A 16917-nucleotide genomic window follows, 5' to 3' on the forward strand; every position below is an offset into this window, starting at 1 on the left:
GGAGGCATAAAACTCTTCTGGAAGAACAGGAATACTGAGAGATTTCTGGCCAGAGGGAAGGCATGGAGCTGCCCGTAGCCTTAGCTATTTCCCTTACTTGCCCTGACGCTGTTGTCGTTATACTCCGCGCCCCCCATCCCCCGCCTTAGCTGGGGATGAGGGCATTTCTCTCAACAGGCCCGAGAGGCTGCCCTTCAAAAGTCTGCGTTGCCCAGGAAACGACTGAAATGGGTGTTGAAAGGAAAGAACAGTCTGGCCATTTAAATCAGGGGTAAACTTTGGTGAGCAAGTTACTTCTCTTTTCTTAATAAAAATGAAACCATTAGCTGCTTCGCCTGTTGCAAAAAAACTTAGGAGAATGTTTTGGAGACCCCCGACTGTAAGAGAAATCTTGTCTCCAACCGAGCCCCACTTGAGAAATAGCTGAGTCTACAGCCCAAGGAAAACCTCTCCCGCTCGAAACCAGCTTTAGGCCTAACCGAAGGTGGGCAGGGCGCATGAATGTTGGGACAGCAAAAGCCATGGGTACCGCTCCGGCTGGTCTTTGAACACCTCTCGGAAGAGCCCAAAGGGCGGCAAGAGAAGCAAAACGAGCAGGGGTTCGCAAGCGGAAACAGCCCAGGGGCCCAGGGAGGGGTAGCTAGGCCAGCTTGGGGCCAGGCTGGGCTCCCACGGAGGCGGGGCCAACCCCAAAGGCTGCGCAGCCTGGGTGGGGCCAGACCAGCTGGGACCTGGCGACAACGGAGCGCTGACCCTTGCCTGGCGCCAACCTCGGGTGTTCCAGAGGCTTCCGCTAGACCACAATTCTCAGGGGCTCGCCCCGGCAGCCTCCCTCCCTGGCTTAGCCTCACCTCCCGCGCTGCTGGCCGTATCTGGGCCTCCGCGCATAGCACGCCGGGAATTGTAGTTTTCTCCTAGCGCACCTATGCCGGAAAGGAGCGCGGGTGGGACTGCGTTTCCCAGAGTGCAGCGGGGTGACGAGGGAAGGCAGGGGGGAAGGGACAGTCGGTCGCAGATCGTGCTGGTTTGCCGTCGCCGCTGCCGCCATCGTGCCAGCCCCTCGGGTGAGTGTCGGGGTTAGCGCGCCGGGGCGGGGGTTGGGACGCAGGAGCCGCGCTCCGGGCCGCCTGGAGCCTCAGCTGCGAGTTCCCGGGCGGCCCCTCCCCTCCGCCCCCCCCCCGGCGGCCCGAAGCCGCGCGGGACCGGGGCCATGTGTCGCGCGCGGCTCCGCCTCCCGCCGGTCCTCTGAGGCGGCGGCCGGGGGTAACACAGAGAGGCAGGCAGGCAGGCAGGCAGGCGTCTATCAAGGCCATTCGTGCACATGGCAGGTGTACCGGACTGAGCTGGGGCAGGGCCTTTTTCTCTGGTTCGGACCACCCTGATGGGACTCAACGGGCCCCGCCCCGTCTGGCCTAGCTTGGCCTGCCAAAGTCCCGCAAGCTCTGCAGGCAGGCTAGTGGGCAGACCCCAGCCCCACGTTCTACCACCCGCCTGCGAAGGATGCGGGGGTGGGGAAGCGCTACCCGACCCGCTCCAGAGTCAACTTTGGGTAAGGGCGGCCGCCTGCCTGCCAGCCGCAGCCCGGGCTTAGGACCCTCACAGGGTTTCCGACCATAGCCTGGCTAGGATGTAGGTGAACGCTCCTCTGCCTGTCTCCCCACTGGGAGTGCACGCAACCTCCCCCCTCAACTCTTTGGAACTCATGCGTAAGTTCTTCGTAAAGGGGAGGGTCAAGTAATGTGGGGCGGGAGGTATTGCACGTGGGACTTCACCCCCGACCAACGTTAGAGGATCTGGCCTGATACGATGAGGTAGCTCAGGGTAGGCTCAGCCCCCGCCCTTCTCTCTGAGTGACCAGGCCCCAGCTGTGGGTGGGTTGGCCCGCGGTGTTAGTGAAGGAAGAGAGGAAGGAAGCCAAAGAGGTGAGATTGGACGTGTCAGTCTCCTACACATTATTAGATCTCTGAGGCACAACCTAATCCTCATATCTGCCCCTCCCAGAGTCATCTGTCCTCCTCCCACAGAGGTGAATGATTCCATAAGAAAGGTAATGATAAGGTGAGATTCAATGGAGGGGAAAATAGAATCCAGGCCTGAGACCCCTGAGACCAGTGCCCAGCTAGAGGCTAGGCTGGAAACGCATTGGGGGCAAAGCACATTTGGGCTGTGGGGCTCAGATTCAGACTCTGGGGGGCCCTTCTGAAGTCCTGGTGGTAGAACTAGAGCTGAAAGCTGCAAAAAGTCAGGCTTCCCTCACTTGCTTTCTCACTTTCCAACAGCTCTAGTGTGATCTGTGAACAGGTAGTAAGCTGGTTGGGCCTTGGGAAATTGCCCTTAATGATGGCTCCAGGGACCCCATTGAGTTCTGGGAGAAGGGGAGTATCTAGTCATAGAGTAGTCTTCCGACAGGCTTTGTAAAAGCATTTCCGATTGAATGATAAATTAAGGGACCAGTTTATTGAATACCATGGGATTTTGGAAGAGATAGCTTGTCAACCCTTGATTCCTCTGACCCAGCATGGTTTCTGAGCTGTAGTTCTTGTGGGGACTTAAAAAGCAGCTAAGTCTCTGCAGTCCTGACCTAAGCAGTAAACAGGTGTCTTAGAGGAGTTGAGTTAGACCTATGATGCAGCAAGCCTCCACCTCTGGACTTCCCCCATCTTGTGTATTTCCCTGGGTTATGGTTTTTTTTCTGATCATTGGGTTTTGGCCTTAGAAGTTTTCGTGCAGTTGAATTGTTCTGTCTAGTCATTCTCCCTGATTAGGGTATACAGGCAAGGATCTGTCCAGATCTCTCTCACGAGGGTCTGCCTTCTCTCTGAACTCAGTCTTCGTAGTCCACATCCCAGCCCATGATCACATGGAAGTCAGGTTCATTCAGTGGTCTCAAGAGAGGCGTGGTTTGTCAGTGGAGTTGGGCAACAAGGAGGGATTGACTACTCACAGAACACACAAAGGATCAGTATGGTGGAATTTCTTAGTGTAAGAAGCAGTTCTTTCAAGACCCTCTTTAATTGTCTGGATTGGTTCTTTCTAGGATACAGGTTTTGGTGAGTTAGGCTTAAGGCAGTGGATTAATTTGCACATTCCAAGGCCCTAGGTGGCTTGATCACAAGGTCAAAAGATACTGTTCCTTCTCCAAGGTTACACTGGAGTAGGAGGAATTCAGTTCCCTCCCTTTCATTCCAGTACTTCTAGAAGTTCCCTATATAACTTCTGTGTTTGGAGTCAGCTATCTATTGCTAGGCATCCTGATCCCCCAAGAATCCTTGATCTTTCTGGAACTTGGCAGGCCATCTGGGTGGGTCTCAGAGATAAGAGGAGAATGCTGAGGTTCTCCAGAATCTGTCTTCATCTTATATTTGTGTAAGGCTGACTTGGAAAGTGAGGCTTGGCACCGTGCAGTCGGGATGTGGCTGCATAAGCATGGGGGCAGGGTATGAGGATGCTTGGGTCCTCAACCAGCTCAAAACTAGGTCCGTTAGTTACATGGAGCCCAGCTCTCCTCTCTGAGCCACATCTCATTTTATTCTGTTTTTGCAGTTGGTGGGTTGAGATGGGATGAATGGTTTAAGAGATGTAGGATTCTCAAATTTTAGAACTGGAAGCCACCTTTTATCAAAAAATTCTAGAATTCCCTTACTGAGGTATTAGTATCTTGCTTGAAATGATTTTTTTTCTCCTTTCTCACCAATAATCAGTTTATTCAGCAACCATTCTTTGGGCCCTTTCTATGTGTCAGATTCCAGGCTGAGGCTGGAGCACCCAGTCCTGGTGCTGGGGAAAGGAGGTCATAGTAGTGGGGGAAACAGGGGTATTGTTGCTCTTAATGTGCTGAGGGCTAAGTTGAAGGGACTCATAGGGGAGGGGCTCTTGCCCCTGTGCAGAAGAAGGGGCTCCTGAATGATTAGAGCACCAAAGAGGAAAGGCTTTTGGTGAGCCCACACTCCTCTTCAGTACACAGAGCAAGGTATACCTCCAGACGATGGGTCCAGGAAGGTCCGGGGTCCCTTGAGTAAGGCTGTTCCCACTTTAAATTGCTATGGCTGTTGATTTTAGGTGCTGTCTTCTACAGCCTGGCCTTCTTCCATCCCTCACGGGTCTCTGCTGGGTGTTCTCCCAGCACCTAGGAATCTCACCAGCATTTTGCGGTCTGTGGCCTTTCTGTTCCCTGCCTGGAGCCTAAGTTTGTGGCTTTTGCTTCTTTACTGAGACTCTCTCAAATCACTTATATAAATAAGTGCCCAGTGCTCCTGGAGTGGTACCCATCAGGAAGGACATCTTCCCAGAGTGAGACACAGAGGCACCTTCCTTAGGATAAAGGAGGATAGTCCTTTTAGTGAGAGGTGGATCCGAAAACTCTCCTATAGGATGGACACTGAAAGTTGTGCAGGATTTCTGTGGGCTGGGGTTGAGCTGAATGTCTGTGGGCCTTTTTTTTTTGTTGGGCCATCTGAGGATCTTTGGGTGTTTGGAGTTGAATTTGGGTTGGCTACGACTTCTCCGGCTTTGAGATTCTGTGATTCTCTTGCTCTGACCATATGTGGCAGGAATCCTTGACTCCTTCCCTGAAGGAAGTGGCAGCGTGTGGGCTATCCTTGGAATGACTTACAGGCCACTGAGATATCATTCTGGTCAGCACCCTGACCACTAGGTATGTGTGGCACTTTTCCCCCTCTCACTTTGTCAGCTAGAATGTGTCTTCCTGGAAAGAATCCTTTGTTCAAGTCTGGCTGTGACTGCAGAAGTGTCTTAGTGGTCAGGGAAGAGGGATACAAGAGGGCCAGGTTTAGCCCTGCTCATCACCGACTCCCATCACCGACTGACGAGAACTTCCTCTCACTGACCTGGGCCTTCCTCCTTATGTGTTACTGGTACCTGTTCTGTGCCAACTTCCTAAGCTGAAGAGGAGAACCTGGAGAAGGAGAACCCCCATCAGGAGAGAACCTGGAGAAGGAGAACCCCCATCAGGAGGGAAGTATGTCCAAGATGCCTGGGAACTGAGGGCTATTTACCTCAGGAAACTAGAGGAATTTGTTTCTTAAAGCCTCAGGTAGTCCTTTAGAGCCACTGGGTCTCACCAGGGCAGAGACTGCTGCTCTGGAAGGCTGTCTGTGTGTAGAGACATTGGTCCCACTTGTTAGAGGTGGTTTCAGGCCTAGGAGAATGCAAGTCTGAGTTGTCTCTCTGGTGTAAACCTGCCTTGGTGGCTGAGCAGGCACCCAAGGGCTTTCTGTCTTGAGGGCCATGGAGCTTGCAGATTTCAGAGAAGAAAAGGCCTGGGCTCCTATCCTCACCACCTCATTTTGCTTTCCGCTACTTGACACTGGCTCTCAGCTATTACAGTACAGGTCGATTTCATGGACATTTTAATGCTGGCTCTGCTAGTAGCCTTGTGTAGTCTTGAAATTTTTTCTTAACCCATTGGAGTCTTGGTTTCCTCATCTACAAAGTGATGATAATCATACCAGCTTTACAGGGCTGTGAGGTTTAAAGGTGAGAACACACACAACTGTTTGGCTTACAGGAGACATTCCCTCTGCCACCCTGGGGACTCCATGTCCAGCCCTTGATTACCCTGCTTAGTTTCAGAGTGTTACACTGGTACTGGCCAGGCATAGTGGCTAACCATGGGGTAGTCACTTAGGAGCTTTAGGGCCCACAGGGGGAGCCAAATCCATGTGTACCTAACCAGAAAGAAAGTTCATGGAAGAGAGCTGGCTAAGACAGGGACCCCAGAGATCTCTGAGCCAGCTGGGAAAGGGAGGCTAGTCCGGGATTGAGGAAGTGCAGAGCAGAGGCCAGAATGTAGATCTCAGGATACAACTTCTGGGCCATGCAGGGCAGTCTGAAGGCTCTGGAGCCATCCCTCTCGGCGGAAGAGGAAAAGGCCTTCGGAGTGCAAGGGAGCATCTAGACCTCAGAGGTCTGCCTCAAGAAAGGGTTCTGTCCTGGCACCAGACCTTGGCTAATTTCTCTCCAGATTTTAGGCTGCAGGGTGGTAAACAAGGCAGGTGCCAGTTCCGGGTTGAGGCTGCTCAATGGTTTGGCGTCCCTGCGGGAGGCTGAGACACCCACCTTCTTCTTGGCTCTTGACCTAGTGTTCACCTAGGCCCTGACAGTAACTCCTTACAGCTGGGTTCTCTTTATACCCTCAGTTGATTACCCTTAACATTGCTGCAATTAACTGATGCGATATCACAAGGGAGAGGAGGCACAGACTAGAGTCCAGGCCTTTAAGGGTAGGGTTGTGTGCCTGCTGTTCAGCCACAGCTGTCCCTCAGGTGACTGGGACTTTGGGAGTGAGAGAGAGTTGGAGCGGGAGCGAAGCCCCACTTGCCACATACCTCAGACAAACAGATGGCTGGGTGAATGACAGGATTGTTTCCTGACAACTCAAATAGGAGATGTAGGTGGAGGGGAAGGGGGTCACTTGGTCACTTAGATTGAGCAGGGTTTTCTCACAACTCATTCCTTCTCCAGAGAAGAAGGGCTGGCCTCTTAGCCCTGGCTCCTAGGCGTTCATGGACTTTGTCAACAAATAGTTATTGAGGACCAAGCTAGGCACCGTGGAAACAGGGGCGCACTGGTCAGAGAGATAGACCATAAACAAATATGTAAGAGTGACAATCTCATGCAGTGACAAGTTCTAAGAAAACAACACAGGATGGTGAAATGAATAAGCAGCTACTTTAGACTGAGTAGTCAGGGAAGTTATCTGTAATGAGGTGACATTTGAGCTGACACATGGGTGACAAGAATCAGTCTCCTGAAGATTTAGGGAGAAGAATGATCCAGGTAGAAAGAGCAACAGTTGCAAAGCCCTAGGATGAGAACAGGCTTAGCATGTTTCAGAAACAAGAAAATGGCTAGTGGCTGTCAAGGAAGGAGGGTTGGGTGGGTGGCAAGGAGATAAAGTGGACAGCCAGGAGGGCAGGTCGCCCAAGGCCTTGAAGGCAGAATAAGTGGTTCAGACTTTGTCAGTGGAGAATGGGAAAGGAAGTCATTGGAGGGCCATAGGACAGGATACATAGCACCTCTCAGACCATGAATTCAGAGGGGCAGTTTGTTCCTGAAGAACAGGCACCCTGCAGTGTCTTCCTGTCTGCTGGGCTGTATACTGCATTTCTCCTCTCCCTGCAATACAAGCCTATGCTGTGGGCCCAAGAAGTTTAAGCCAAGGTTGGCTATAAGTCCCACCCCTTGGAGGAGTCCTTCCCAGCCTATGTGCTTCAGGGCTGTTAGGGACTTGGCAGAAAGTAATTGTGAGGGTAATAGCCACCATTGGTCCCGATTTCAAGGACCCCACTACGAGCTCAGCTCATCTGCTGATGTTCCCTGTGCACCTTGGTGATGAGTCCTCAAACATGTGAGCATCTTTCTGTGCATTAGTCTGGAGTTAGTGATATCCTCTTCCTCATCACTGTCCTGCCCCAGGTCCAGCAAGGCCAGGATCTCTCTGCTGAGATGGTAGAGCTGGGTCATGACTGATGATTTGGAGAAACTGAAATCATTTCCCATGAAAACAATTGTTTGGTGGAAATCTGCCTGGTACCTTTGTTTAGAGGCAGAAGTCTTTGTCTGAGAAAGCCAAGGTCAGAGATAGGGATTCTCTGTGAGTGTGTGCTCAGCCATCTCCAGATCATTTGTGACTGGGAATCTTGGTTCTGGAGTCCACTAAACCTGATTTCATCCAGTTCTACCATCTGTTAGGTTAATGACCTTGAGCATGTTAAAGTTAGCTAACCTCATTTTGCTCATCTCTAACATGGGTGTTGACTCAGGGTGCTAGGGACAAACACATGTAAAGCCCTTAGCATATTTTTATACTTAGAGATGTTATCAGCTGGACAATGCTATTTCAAGTTTTGTCCCTGGAGACACTGACTTAGAATTTAAGGATAAAAATGAAGTTTTTCTATTACCTAACAGGATCTCCTGGGCCAGAGGTTTTAACCTGGGGTCTATGACTGAACCTCAGGGGGTATAAACAACCTGAAATTTTTCACAAGGCTGGGGCATCCCGCCTCTGCACAAAATATTTGGGAGAGGGCCACAGTTTTTGAGACATTCTTAGAGGGTCTTTGCACCCACAGAGACCTAAGGGGCAGTGAAGGCTGATGCTCAGTGTGCAAGAGGTCATCGAGGTCATTTCTGCTCCTCAAGGAGCCTGGCCTCAGTCAGCCTGCGGACTGTTGGGGTGAAGCAGGAGATGGCGTGGTCAGCGGCCCTCTCAGAAGAGCCGTAGGAGAAGCCGTCATGAAGGTCAGTCCCCCATCTGATGTGAGGCTGCCTCTGAGCCTTGGCATTCTGTTTCTTTCCAGGCTGTTCTTCCACAGTAACTGTATTAGAAACAAGGTTAGGGCTTGCTGGCTGCCCTGGGGGACGTCCTCCCAGCCTGGCCCAGACCTCTCCCCTATGTTGCATGGGGGTGGGAGGGGGGCTCTGCACTGGGCTTCTTTTTCTAGATTCAGGAATGCTGCCTCCCAGCCATGAGTTGGAAGCTTTATGGCAGATTTAGAGTCAGAAACTGTAAGTCTTGTAGTTTGCTGGGCCATGCTCTGTGCAGGGAGATTGGGAGTGTGGCAAGAACCACACCAGAATCCTCAGGGCCCAGAGCTACAGTGTTTAGGCAGAGGAGTGGCCCTTGGGTGTGTTGATATGGGGTTGGAGATCAGCCTTTGAGTCTGGAAAGGAGTCTGTCCCTAAAGAGGTGGGGTCTGAGCAGTGGAAGAACAGGGACTGACCAGGCGGATGGACGAAGGGAGGACAAAACGGTGGGCAAGCACCCGGCAAGTCCTGGTGTGTTTGTGTGTGGAGATGAATCGACGTAGGAGAGAATGGCTGGGGAGGTAGGAGAGAATGGTGTGGATGGCCACTGGTGGAGCTTTGAAGGTTTGGCCTTTAACCCAAAGATGAGGGTGCTGAAGGCGAGGGACATAGCGTTGCGGTTTAGAGCTCAGGGACGCAAAAGTGTCAGAGAAAGCACTGGCCTCAGCCAGAGGACCCAGTGTTGACACTGATGTACTGGATGAGCTTGGAGCAAGAATCTCCACATTGCTCAGTTTTCCCACCTGTGAAGTGGGATGACAGTGGAATCTGACCACATGGCTATTGTGATCATCACATGGAAATATACAAATCAAGGTCAAGCAGACCTTGAATGAGGCTGGTGTAGGCTTCAGTCACATTTTTAAAGCAAAAGCCTCAGTCCACATAGTTTTGAAAGTTCCCTCTCACACTTTCTGGGAACCCTCCTGTTACTCAAGAGAGCTCCCTCTGCCCTGCTTTGCCCTGTCCCACTGGACCAAAGGTCTCTTCTGTCCCTTTATCCCTGCACCCTCTTCACTCTGCCACTACTTCTGCTGAGTAGTTTTTGTATTAGCAAGTTATCACACCATTAAGAACAAAATTGAAAAAAGGAAAAAATACCCCCACACTTCCTCTGCCTCACCGACCCACCACATGGCAACACTTTTCTTGTCTTTGGATCAGCTTCTAACCTTAGTTTCCCTCACCCTCCATCTCAGGCTTCCCAGTTTTGTCCCTGGTTTTTTTGTTTGTTTGTTTGTTTGTTTTTGTTTTTTTTTTTGTCCTTATCTCTTTTCATTTCCCCCAGACATTTGCTTATTCTGTTTCTTTTGATAAGCATACTCTTCAAGACCTTCCCTGAGGGCTGTCCATCCTTACTGAGGAGGGAAAGATGGCCCTCACCCACTCTCTCGGCTCTCCCCCTGCCCCAGAGCTCTCGGGGCAGGGTAGGGGTCTGGGCAAGGCATCTTGGTGGTAAAACAGTGAGGTCGCAGCAAAGTCTGGCTGCAGTGAGTGAGCTAAGCATAGTGAATACTAGGGTTGAAGAGGCAGAGATACGTGGGGCTGTGCCCTGCCTCAAGTAATCCAAGTTTGTGTGTGGATACAGCTACAGTCTGACCCCTTGGAAATCTGATCAGAACAGTACAGCTGAGACTAGCCACGGATCCTGTGCTTTTCCCGCTTGTCGATTCGTTTCTTGGCAGAGTGTAAACTGGGACATACCTTGTGTTCCTGTGTAACAGGCATGGCCTGGTCCAAGTTTTCTTCTCTGCTTATTTTAGACTTTCCTGGACATTTCTTAGTCATCCCAGCACTGAGCTGCTATTTTTAGTGCCACCACCTCCTAGGGGACCTAAAATAAAGCTGGCTCAGCTTCCTGGCCCCTCATTGGCTGAAGTGTTGGTCACAAGCAGGGAGATTGGCTAGGTTGAGGATAAGCCATTGTCTCCCTATACTGTTCCTCCCCACTGGCTCCTCTGGTCTTGGGTGAGGTCACAGGGACTGGAGCGAGCTAGCTCTTACCATGTTGAGCTGAGGACTTTACCAGGTTCCATTAGTGAGGCTTCACAACCACTGGCAACATCAAGATTCCATCTCCATTTTACAGAGGAGGCAGCTGAGGCCCTAAGAAAGGCAGTGACTTGCATTACCTCCTACCACTGCTGATGGTTGTCTGCCAGGATCGAACCCAACTCCTCACTGCTTTGGTTCAGATCCTGTTTTCAGGAGTGAGGGGCTGGGTTCCTCTACAGTCAAACAGCTACAGAATAACACATGGTTCTGCTGTCATAGGGTCCTGCAGTGAGATGTGGTCTTCCTTAGTCATATGGGGCCTAGCAAAGCCCAAGGGATTTTCTCTTCTAGCACCCTGAGGGCCGTGATGTCTGTAGCTGGAAGGGGACTTCTTGCACCCAGAGATTGGAGAGGGGCAGCCCTTCCTAATGAAGGCAGTGCTAAAGAATGGGGGTCTGAAGAGATTAAATATTTCCCCCTCACAGCCTCCATTTCCCTTCTCCACATCCCTCATCTATTTCTCTGTGATCCCCTGAACTTGTCCCTAGCTCTGAAATCGGTAGGGGTTACCCTCATCAATGAAATAATGCCCTAGAAAGGGCCAGGTGTTAACCTAGCCTCAAAGATGTAAACTTCCCCCTCAAGACTGAGGGGGGTCACTTGCTATTTTTCTAGCAAGTGGGACCTTGAGGAGCCTTTACCCCACTCTCACTGAGTCTTCCTTCATCTGCCAGTAAAGTGCTGGGGCAATGTTGAGGCCCTGAGGACTATAATAGAAGACACTTCGCATATAGACATCAGTAGTTCCTGGCCTGCAAGATGGGAAGAAGAGCAATAGTGGAGCGGACTTAGTTCCTCCTTTAAGGTCCATCCCCTCATTGGGCATTGGAGGGCTTGCTCTGACCTTCCTTTGTCCTGGCTCCACCCTCAGCACCTATCCTGTGCCCGTTATAGCCCTTTGTCTCATCAACCAGAGCACCTCAAAGGAGAGACTAAGTCCGCTCCACTTCTGGGCTTCTTGCACTGGTCTGTATTAGGAGAGGTCTCTACCAGTTCTCCAGGGCCTCTCCATGTTTCCTATGTGAACAGATTTCAGCATCATGCTCCAGGAGGCCAGGGCGGGGTGGGGGCCAGTGAAGAATCAGCAGCTGGTGCAGTATCAACACCCCCTCCCCACCCCCGGCCTTGCTGGTCTTGCAGGTCTCAACGAGGCCGGGTGACGCTCCAGAATGGGAGACAAGCCAATTTGGGAGCAGATTGGATCCAGCTTCATTCAACATTACTACCAGTTATTTGATAACGACAGAACCCAACTAGGCGCAATTTACGTAAGTGTGCAGCTCTAAGACAGAAACAAGACCCAGGGGATCAGTTCAGAGGTTGGGCCAATTCTTCTCAGTTCACAAGTTCTGGTAGCCCTCACTGGATTTGGCTGCACCCTTCTATCTGAGCTTCTGTCCCTGGGCCAGGGGGCCTGAGACCTGGCCCAACAACCTAGTCTATACATTCTATCATGTTCCCCAAGAGTGGAGATCCTGGTACCCTGATCATGGTGTTCTAAGCTGGCCATTTCATAGTTTTAGAAAGTGCCTCTGTTCCAGATTGGGCAGCAGCAGGCAGAGGTTAGGCTCATGGTGCCCTCTGGAGGCAGCAGCCATGAGCATCGTCGGTGCAAAGCTGAGCTCTCCTGGGAGCCTCAGGTCTGGTTTACGTTTGAGGCCAAAAGCCCCCTGAATGTTCGTGGGAAACAAATGGGATTAGCCCAGAGAGGCTAGTATGTCCTTTGAGAAGCCCTTCTATGTAGGCATTGTTTGCTCCTATTTCACTGGTGTTCATATACACCGAGAACTACTTGTATTTGACCTTGCCCAAGACTTGGTCACAGAAATATGATTGGTCAGGCTATGCCTAGCAGGTGTGCCTGGGATGAGAGTGATAGGAGTCATCCAGCATAGCCTCAGAGCCTGACTGGGCTATGGGCAGACTCTTCTGTCGCCCTGCAAAAAGTGAGGTTCATTCAAGAATTTTGGAGAAAAGAAAGGGATCTTATCACTGGAGGGCCAAATCCAGCACAGGTATTATTTGATTGTTATTATCATAGACAGGAATTTTTTAAAACTTGAACTGATCTGACTCTAGGATCCTGGCACTTTTTCCTCACTGCATCTTAACATAAATTAAAGCAGGTCTGACCCAAAGAAGAGAGTTAGCAAAGTCCTAAAAGAATACTTTGTTTATTTTATTTCACATAATCTTCAGCCTATGTCCCCTTTGAATATCAGGAAACTGAGACTCAGAAAAATAGGTAACTTGTCTAATGTCACAGGTGGTAAGTAGCAGAGGTACTTTTGAGTTCTGCCCCTGAAGGGAAGATCTGGAGGGGAGGAGGGTGAAGCTGGTGGGATGCCTTGGGAGGCCTTGTCAGCCTCCAGCGCTCCCTGACCCCATGGAAGCCCCCATGGATAGGGCCTCAGTGGACCCCAGTCTGGGCTCAAGATGGCAATGAACTTAGGATGTTTCCAGGTTGTTTCTGCTGGCTTCTCTGGAACTGATGCTGATCGATCACACAGCAGGGTGGCTTTTGGCTGAGCCTTGGCCACATACGGCCAGCCTGGGGCTCATGCATATCAGAGGTTAAATAATCTCTTGAATAAAAACTGAGAAATGGACTTACTTAATAAGTCTGTAATTTATTGGCCATTCAGAGCCCAGGCTCTGAGACAATGGGGGTGTAATTAAAGAAGTTGTTAATAGAAAGTTTGGAAGCTGTCTTCAGTACCCTTCTTTAGACAGGCATGGACTCATCTCCCCATGATTCTTTTTAGGGTCTTTTCAGGGCCTCTGAGATATTCTTTGTGCTCTGAGGCCCTGACTCCTGGTTTCCTGGTTTTCAGATTGACGCATCATGCCTTACGTGGGAAGGACAGCAATTCCAGGGGAAAGCTGCCATTGTGGAGAAGTTATCTGTAAGTAAGGGCCAGGGCTGGGTTATAGACAGCTCCTTCCCTGCCCTGCTGACCACAGCCTACCACCCACTCTTTCTCTTGCAGAGCCTTCCGTTCCAGAAAATCCAGCACAGCATCACGGCGCAGGACCATCAGCCCACGCCGGATAGCTGCATCATCAGTATGGTTGTGGGCCAGTTAAAGGTAATAGTGCTGCCAGAGAGAAGCAGGCAGGCAGAGGAGAGCCCTGCGCCCCTGCCTTCCCTGTTTTATGACCTGCTTATCAAGGGACACCCAGACAAAGTGACTGTCTAGAGCTATGTAGATCAGTACAATAGCCACCAGCCACATGTGGTGATTTTTTAATTACATTAATTAAAATGAAATAAAATGTAGTTCCTCAGTTATACTAGCTCTATTTCAAGTGCTCATTAACTTGTAGCTGCCCATTGGACAGCACAGACATAGAATGTTTCTGTTGTTGCAGAAAATTCTATTGGAGAACACTGGTCTAGAGCCTTTTTGGAAAAGGGACAAGATGTATAGAAGCAGGATGAGGCTATGGTGCCAAGCCGGTGGGCCTTCATATTGCCCCAAGGCATAGGTGGGACTTCTGCAAGCAGTTGACCTTGGACAGACCAGCTGGGTACCAAGTAGCACTCCCCTGTTTGAGTCTGTGCTGCCACTATGTAAGTTGGCTGCTGACTCCTTCACTTGAGCAAAGCAGATTCCCGGAACTCCTGTTTCTCTCTGCATCTTCCCTTCCCCTTCTCAAGACTTGTCCTCTTCAGAGCCTTCCTGCAGCCACTCAGCACCCCTACCTCGAGAACTCTTCTAGGATCTCCTACCTATTGTGCTTTGCAGACTGGAGCCAGATTATTAGTTTCCAAAAAGCCTCTCCTTCCTAAAGCAGGACAGATTGGCTGACCTTTGACCAGGTCCCACCCTCCTGGGCCTGTGTCATGGTGGGGCTCAGAATAACAGACTTTCTCCCTAGGCTAGGCAGGGCTTCCTGAGTCTAATACAGTGGTGGCGGGAGGGGGCCCTTGCTCTCTGCAGTAGACTCAGGGACCTGGCTTCTGGCCTGGACTTTCTTGTCAGTTTCTCCTGCCTGTCCGAGATGCCCTGCCCAGAATCTGCTCAGATAGGCCCTTTGAAGTGAGGAAGTCTCTCCAGGGGTCTCAGTGCCCACTTCCCCAGGCAGGGGTCAGTCAGCAGCGCCCCTTCCCACATGGTTTTAGGTTCTTTCTTGTATTTCTGTTCAATTCCAAGCCCTCAAAAGACTGATTTGCCTCCTTGCTGATAATTCCCAGGAAAACTGGTGATATTAGAGACAGCACTGATTAGCTGGGCTCCTACCTCAACTAGGCCTCATCATGGTCTTTTGCAGTTTGACTGGAGGTCTCTTGCTTTTCTGTTTTCAACAGATCGCCTGATAGCGATACTTTATTTTTTCCCCTGTAGAGCTGTGATCACAGTGTGAACTCAGTTTTGAGCCTTTTCTCAGATATTTGGCCACAGTCAGTATTAGCAATAGCTTTTCCTGATCGGACACTAAGAGTGTTTAGAATACTGTAAACTTACATGGTGAGTACTGCATAACTTTTTCAAATTGATCACTTGTGCTTAGAGACATGGGCTCAGAGGCAGATATGTTCTCTGCTCTTGCTGTAGCTAACTAGTGAATTGTTGTGTAATTTAAGCACACACAGCAGTGTTTCATATGTTATATCAATTCACATTCACAATTTTCCCTTGGCTATACTGGGATTTGAGTCCAAGACAGTAAGGCATGATCCCAAAGTCAGCATCCTGTGCCCAGTTCCCCTATCACTGAGCTCTCTTCCTGTTCCTTTGCCCCCCTTACTGAATGATTTTTCTCTCCCTACAGGCTGATGAAGACCCCATCATGGGGTTCCACCAGATGTTCCTATTAAAGAACATCAATGATGCTTGGGTTTGCACCAATGACATGTTCAGGCTTGCCCTGCACAACTTCGGCTGACCTCCTCCCAGCCAGGCACTCATGCTGTTTCCTCCTCCCTCCTCTTCCCAATACTATTCACACTCCTCCAGATGCTCCAAATATCATGCACAAATGAGCAGGGCCGCGGTGGTAGTGGGCGCAGTGCGCTGCTGCTACCGAGGTATTGTGCATGATGTTTGGACGCTAGACTAGTTGCATCTGACAGGAGAAGTTTGTGTTGTACCAGCGCATGCCTTGGAAAGACTTAAGTAATGCAAAAGGTTGTCTTTTTTTTTTTTTTTTTTTTTTTTAATCTACTGACAAGTTGCTCTAGTAACCCAAAGAAGTGAAGGAGAAAGCAGCTGCCTCACCGCCCAGATATTGATTTGTTCGGATGTTTCAATGCCTCATGATACAATAAAACCACAAAAGTTTTCTTAACAGTTTAAATTGTTTTAATTAGTTTAATAGTGTGCTGGGCATCAATAACAACCCTGCCCCATTGGCTCTCTCATGTCTCACCCTCCCACATCTACCCCAGCTCAGCAATACCTATTGCAACGAGAAAACTGCTGAAGCAGCACTCCCATCTAGCTTCTCAGAAGCCATGTAGGATAGCATTCCCTTCCCCAGCCCATGCGGTCTTGAGAAAGTGAGCCGCAGACAGAGCTCAAGGCTGGCCTGAAGCTTCCCTTGCACTGAAGCCTCTGCAGTCAGTTGTGACACCTGTGACCTCTACAGTGGGTAGGGTCAGGCTGTCATAATGAGAGATGACCCAGAATCCCACCAAAGATGGAGAGGCCTTGGCAAAAAGGCCCATCAAGTTCAGGTGCTCTGTACTGAGGACCCAGTGAAACCAAGGATGAGCAGAGCTTTGAGGAAGAGGGGCCTGTTCTATCTCCAGAAGGGTCAAGATCATGTCCAGGGTGCCTCACAAACCTCAAGCCAAGAAGAGGGGAGCTCAGATCTTGTACCACTGCTTTAGATATCGTTGCTCAAAGGCAAGTGTCCAGAACAGCCAGCCAGATCCAAGCCTGGTTGGGTTGAAATATAGATTTAGAGTTATGACAGAAGGCCATCTGAATTGGGAGGGATTTGTACTTTAGGATTTCTCACCCCTCACACCTTTCCTCAAGGTATCTTTAGGCCTTCTATTCCCTCCCTTGTCATGCATCTTCAAATTCCAAGAAGTCTTAGCTATTGGTGCAGTTTATGCTCCTCAGTTTTGGGGACAGAGGTCTTGCCCAGGGCAAATCTTGCCCTTTAGCCCTGAGACCTTGTGGCAAGGTAGCAACCACAGGCTAAAACCAAACCCAGGACTTGGGCTGGTGCCCTGTTGGGGGGTTTAGGATTAATGAGGGCACCACACCTATGCCTAACCTGTACCATTCCTTTCTTCCTGTACTATGGGTGGAGGCCAAGGACTTCCTCATACTCCTGGAGGTTGTCTGGCTGTACTGGGCACAGGGCTGGATGATGTACTGTTTGAGAGGACAGCATACTCAGGAGATTTCAGTGGGACTGATTTCTAGGCTACTGTGTATATGGGGGTGGGAGTGCAGGAGAGAGGTAGACGCCTGTTGCCTCTTAAACCACCCTGTATAAAATTACAGTATAGCATCTTCCATGTACGCGTGCCTGAAATATCTGCAATAAAGAGGTGTTTGTAAACTGTGTTTT

General features: G+C 50.3%; 1 protein-coding gene across 2 annotated transcripts; it reads left to right on the forward strand.

Annotated features, from left to right (window-relative positions):
* The first annotated feature begins 911 nt into the window (after nucleotides 1–911).
* NUTF2 (nuclear transport factor 2) lies at nucleotides 912–15687 on the forward strand. Of its 2 annotated transcripts, XM_039851916.1 has the most exons (6): nucleotides 929–1064; nucleotides 8097–8265; nucleotides 11527–11654; nucleotides 13221–13292; nucleotides 13377–13475; nucleotides 15163–15687. In XM_039851916.1, exons 3-6 carry the CDS (start codon nucleotides 11556–11558, stop codon nucleotides 15274–15276), a joined length of 384 nt encoding a protein of 127 aa, XP_039707850.1. In that variant the 5' UTR covers nucleotides 929–1064; nucleotides 8097–8265; nucleotides 11527–11555; the 3' UTR covers nucleotides 15277–15687. The 2 variants fall into 2 exon arrangements, with proteins under 2 accessions (XP_039707849.1, XP_039707850.1); XM_039851915.1 differs by lacking the exon at nucleotides 8097–8265 and having other exon boundaries at nucleotides 912–1064.
* The last annotated feature ends 1230 nt before the right edge of the window (nucleotides 15688–16917 follow it).

The sequence above is a fragment of the Pteropus medius genome, unplaced genomic scaffold (assembly GCF_902729225.1).
Source record: "Pteropus medius unplaced genomic scaffold, Ma_sr-lr_union100, whole genome shotgun sequence".
Taxonomy (NCBI): Eukaryota; Metazoa; Chordata; class Mammalia; order Chiroptera; family Pteropodidae; genus Pteropus; species Pteropus medius.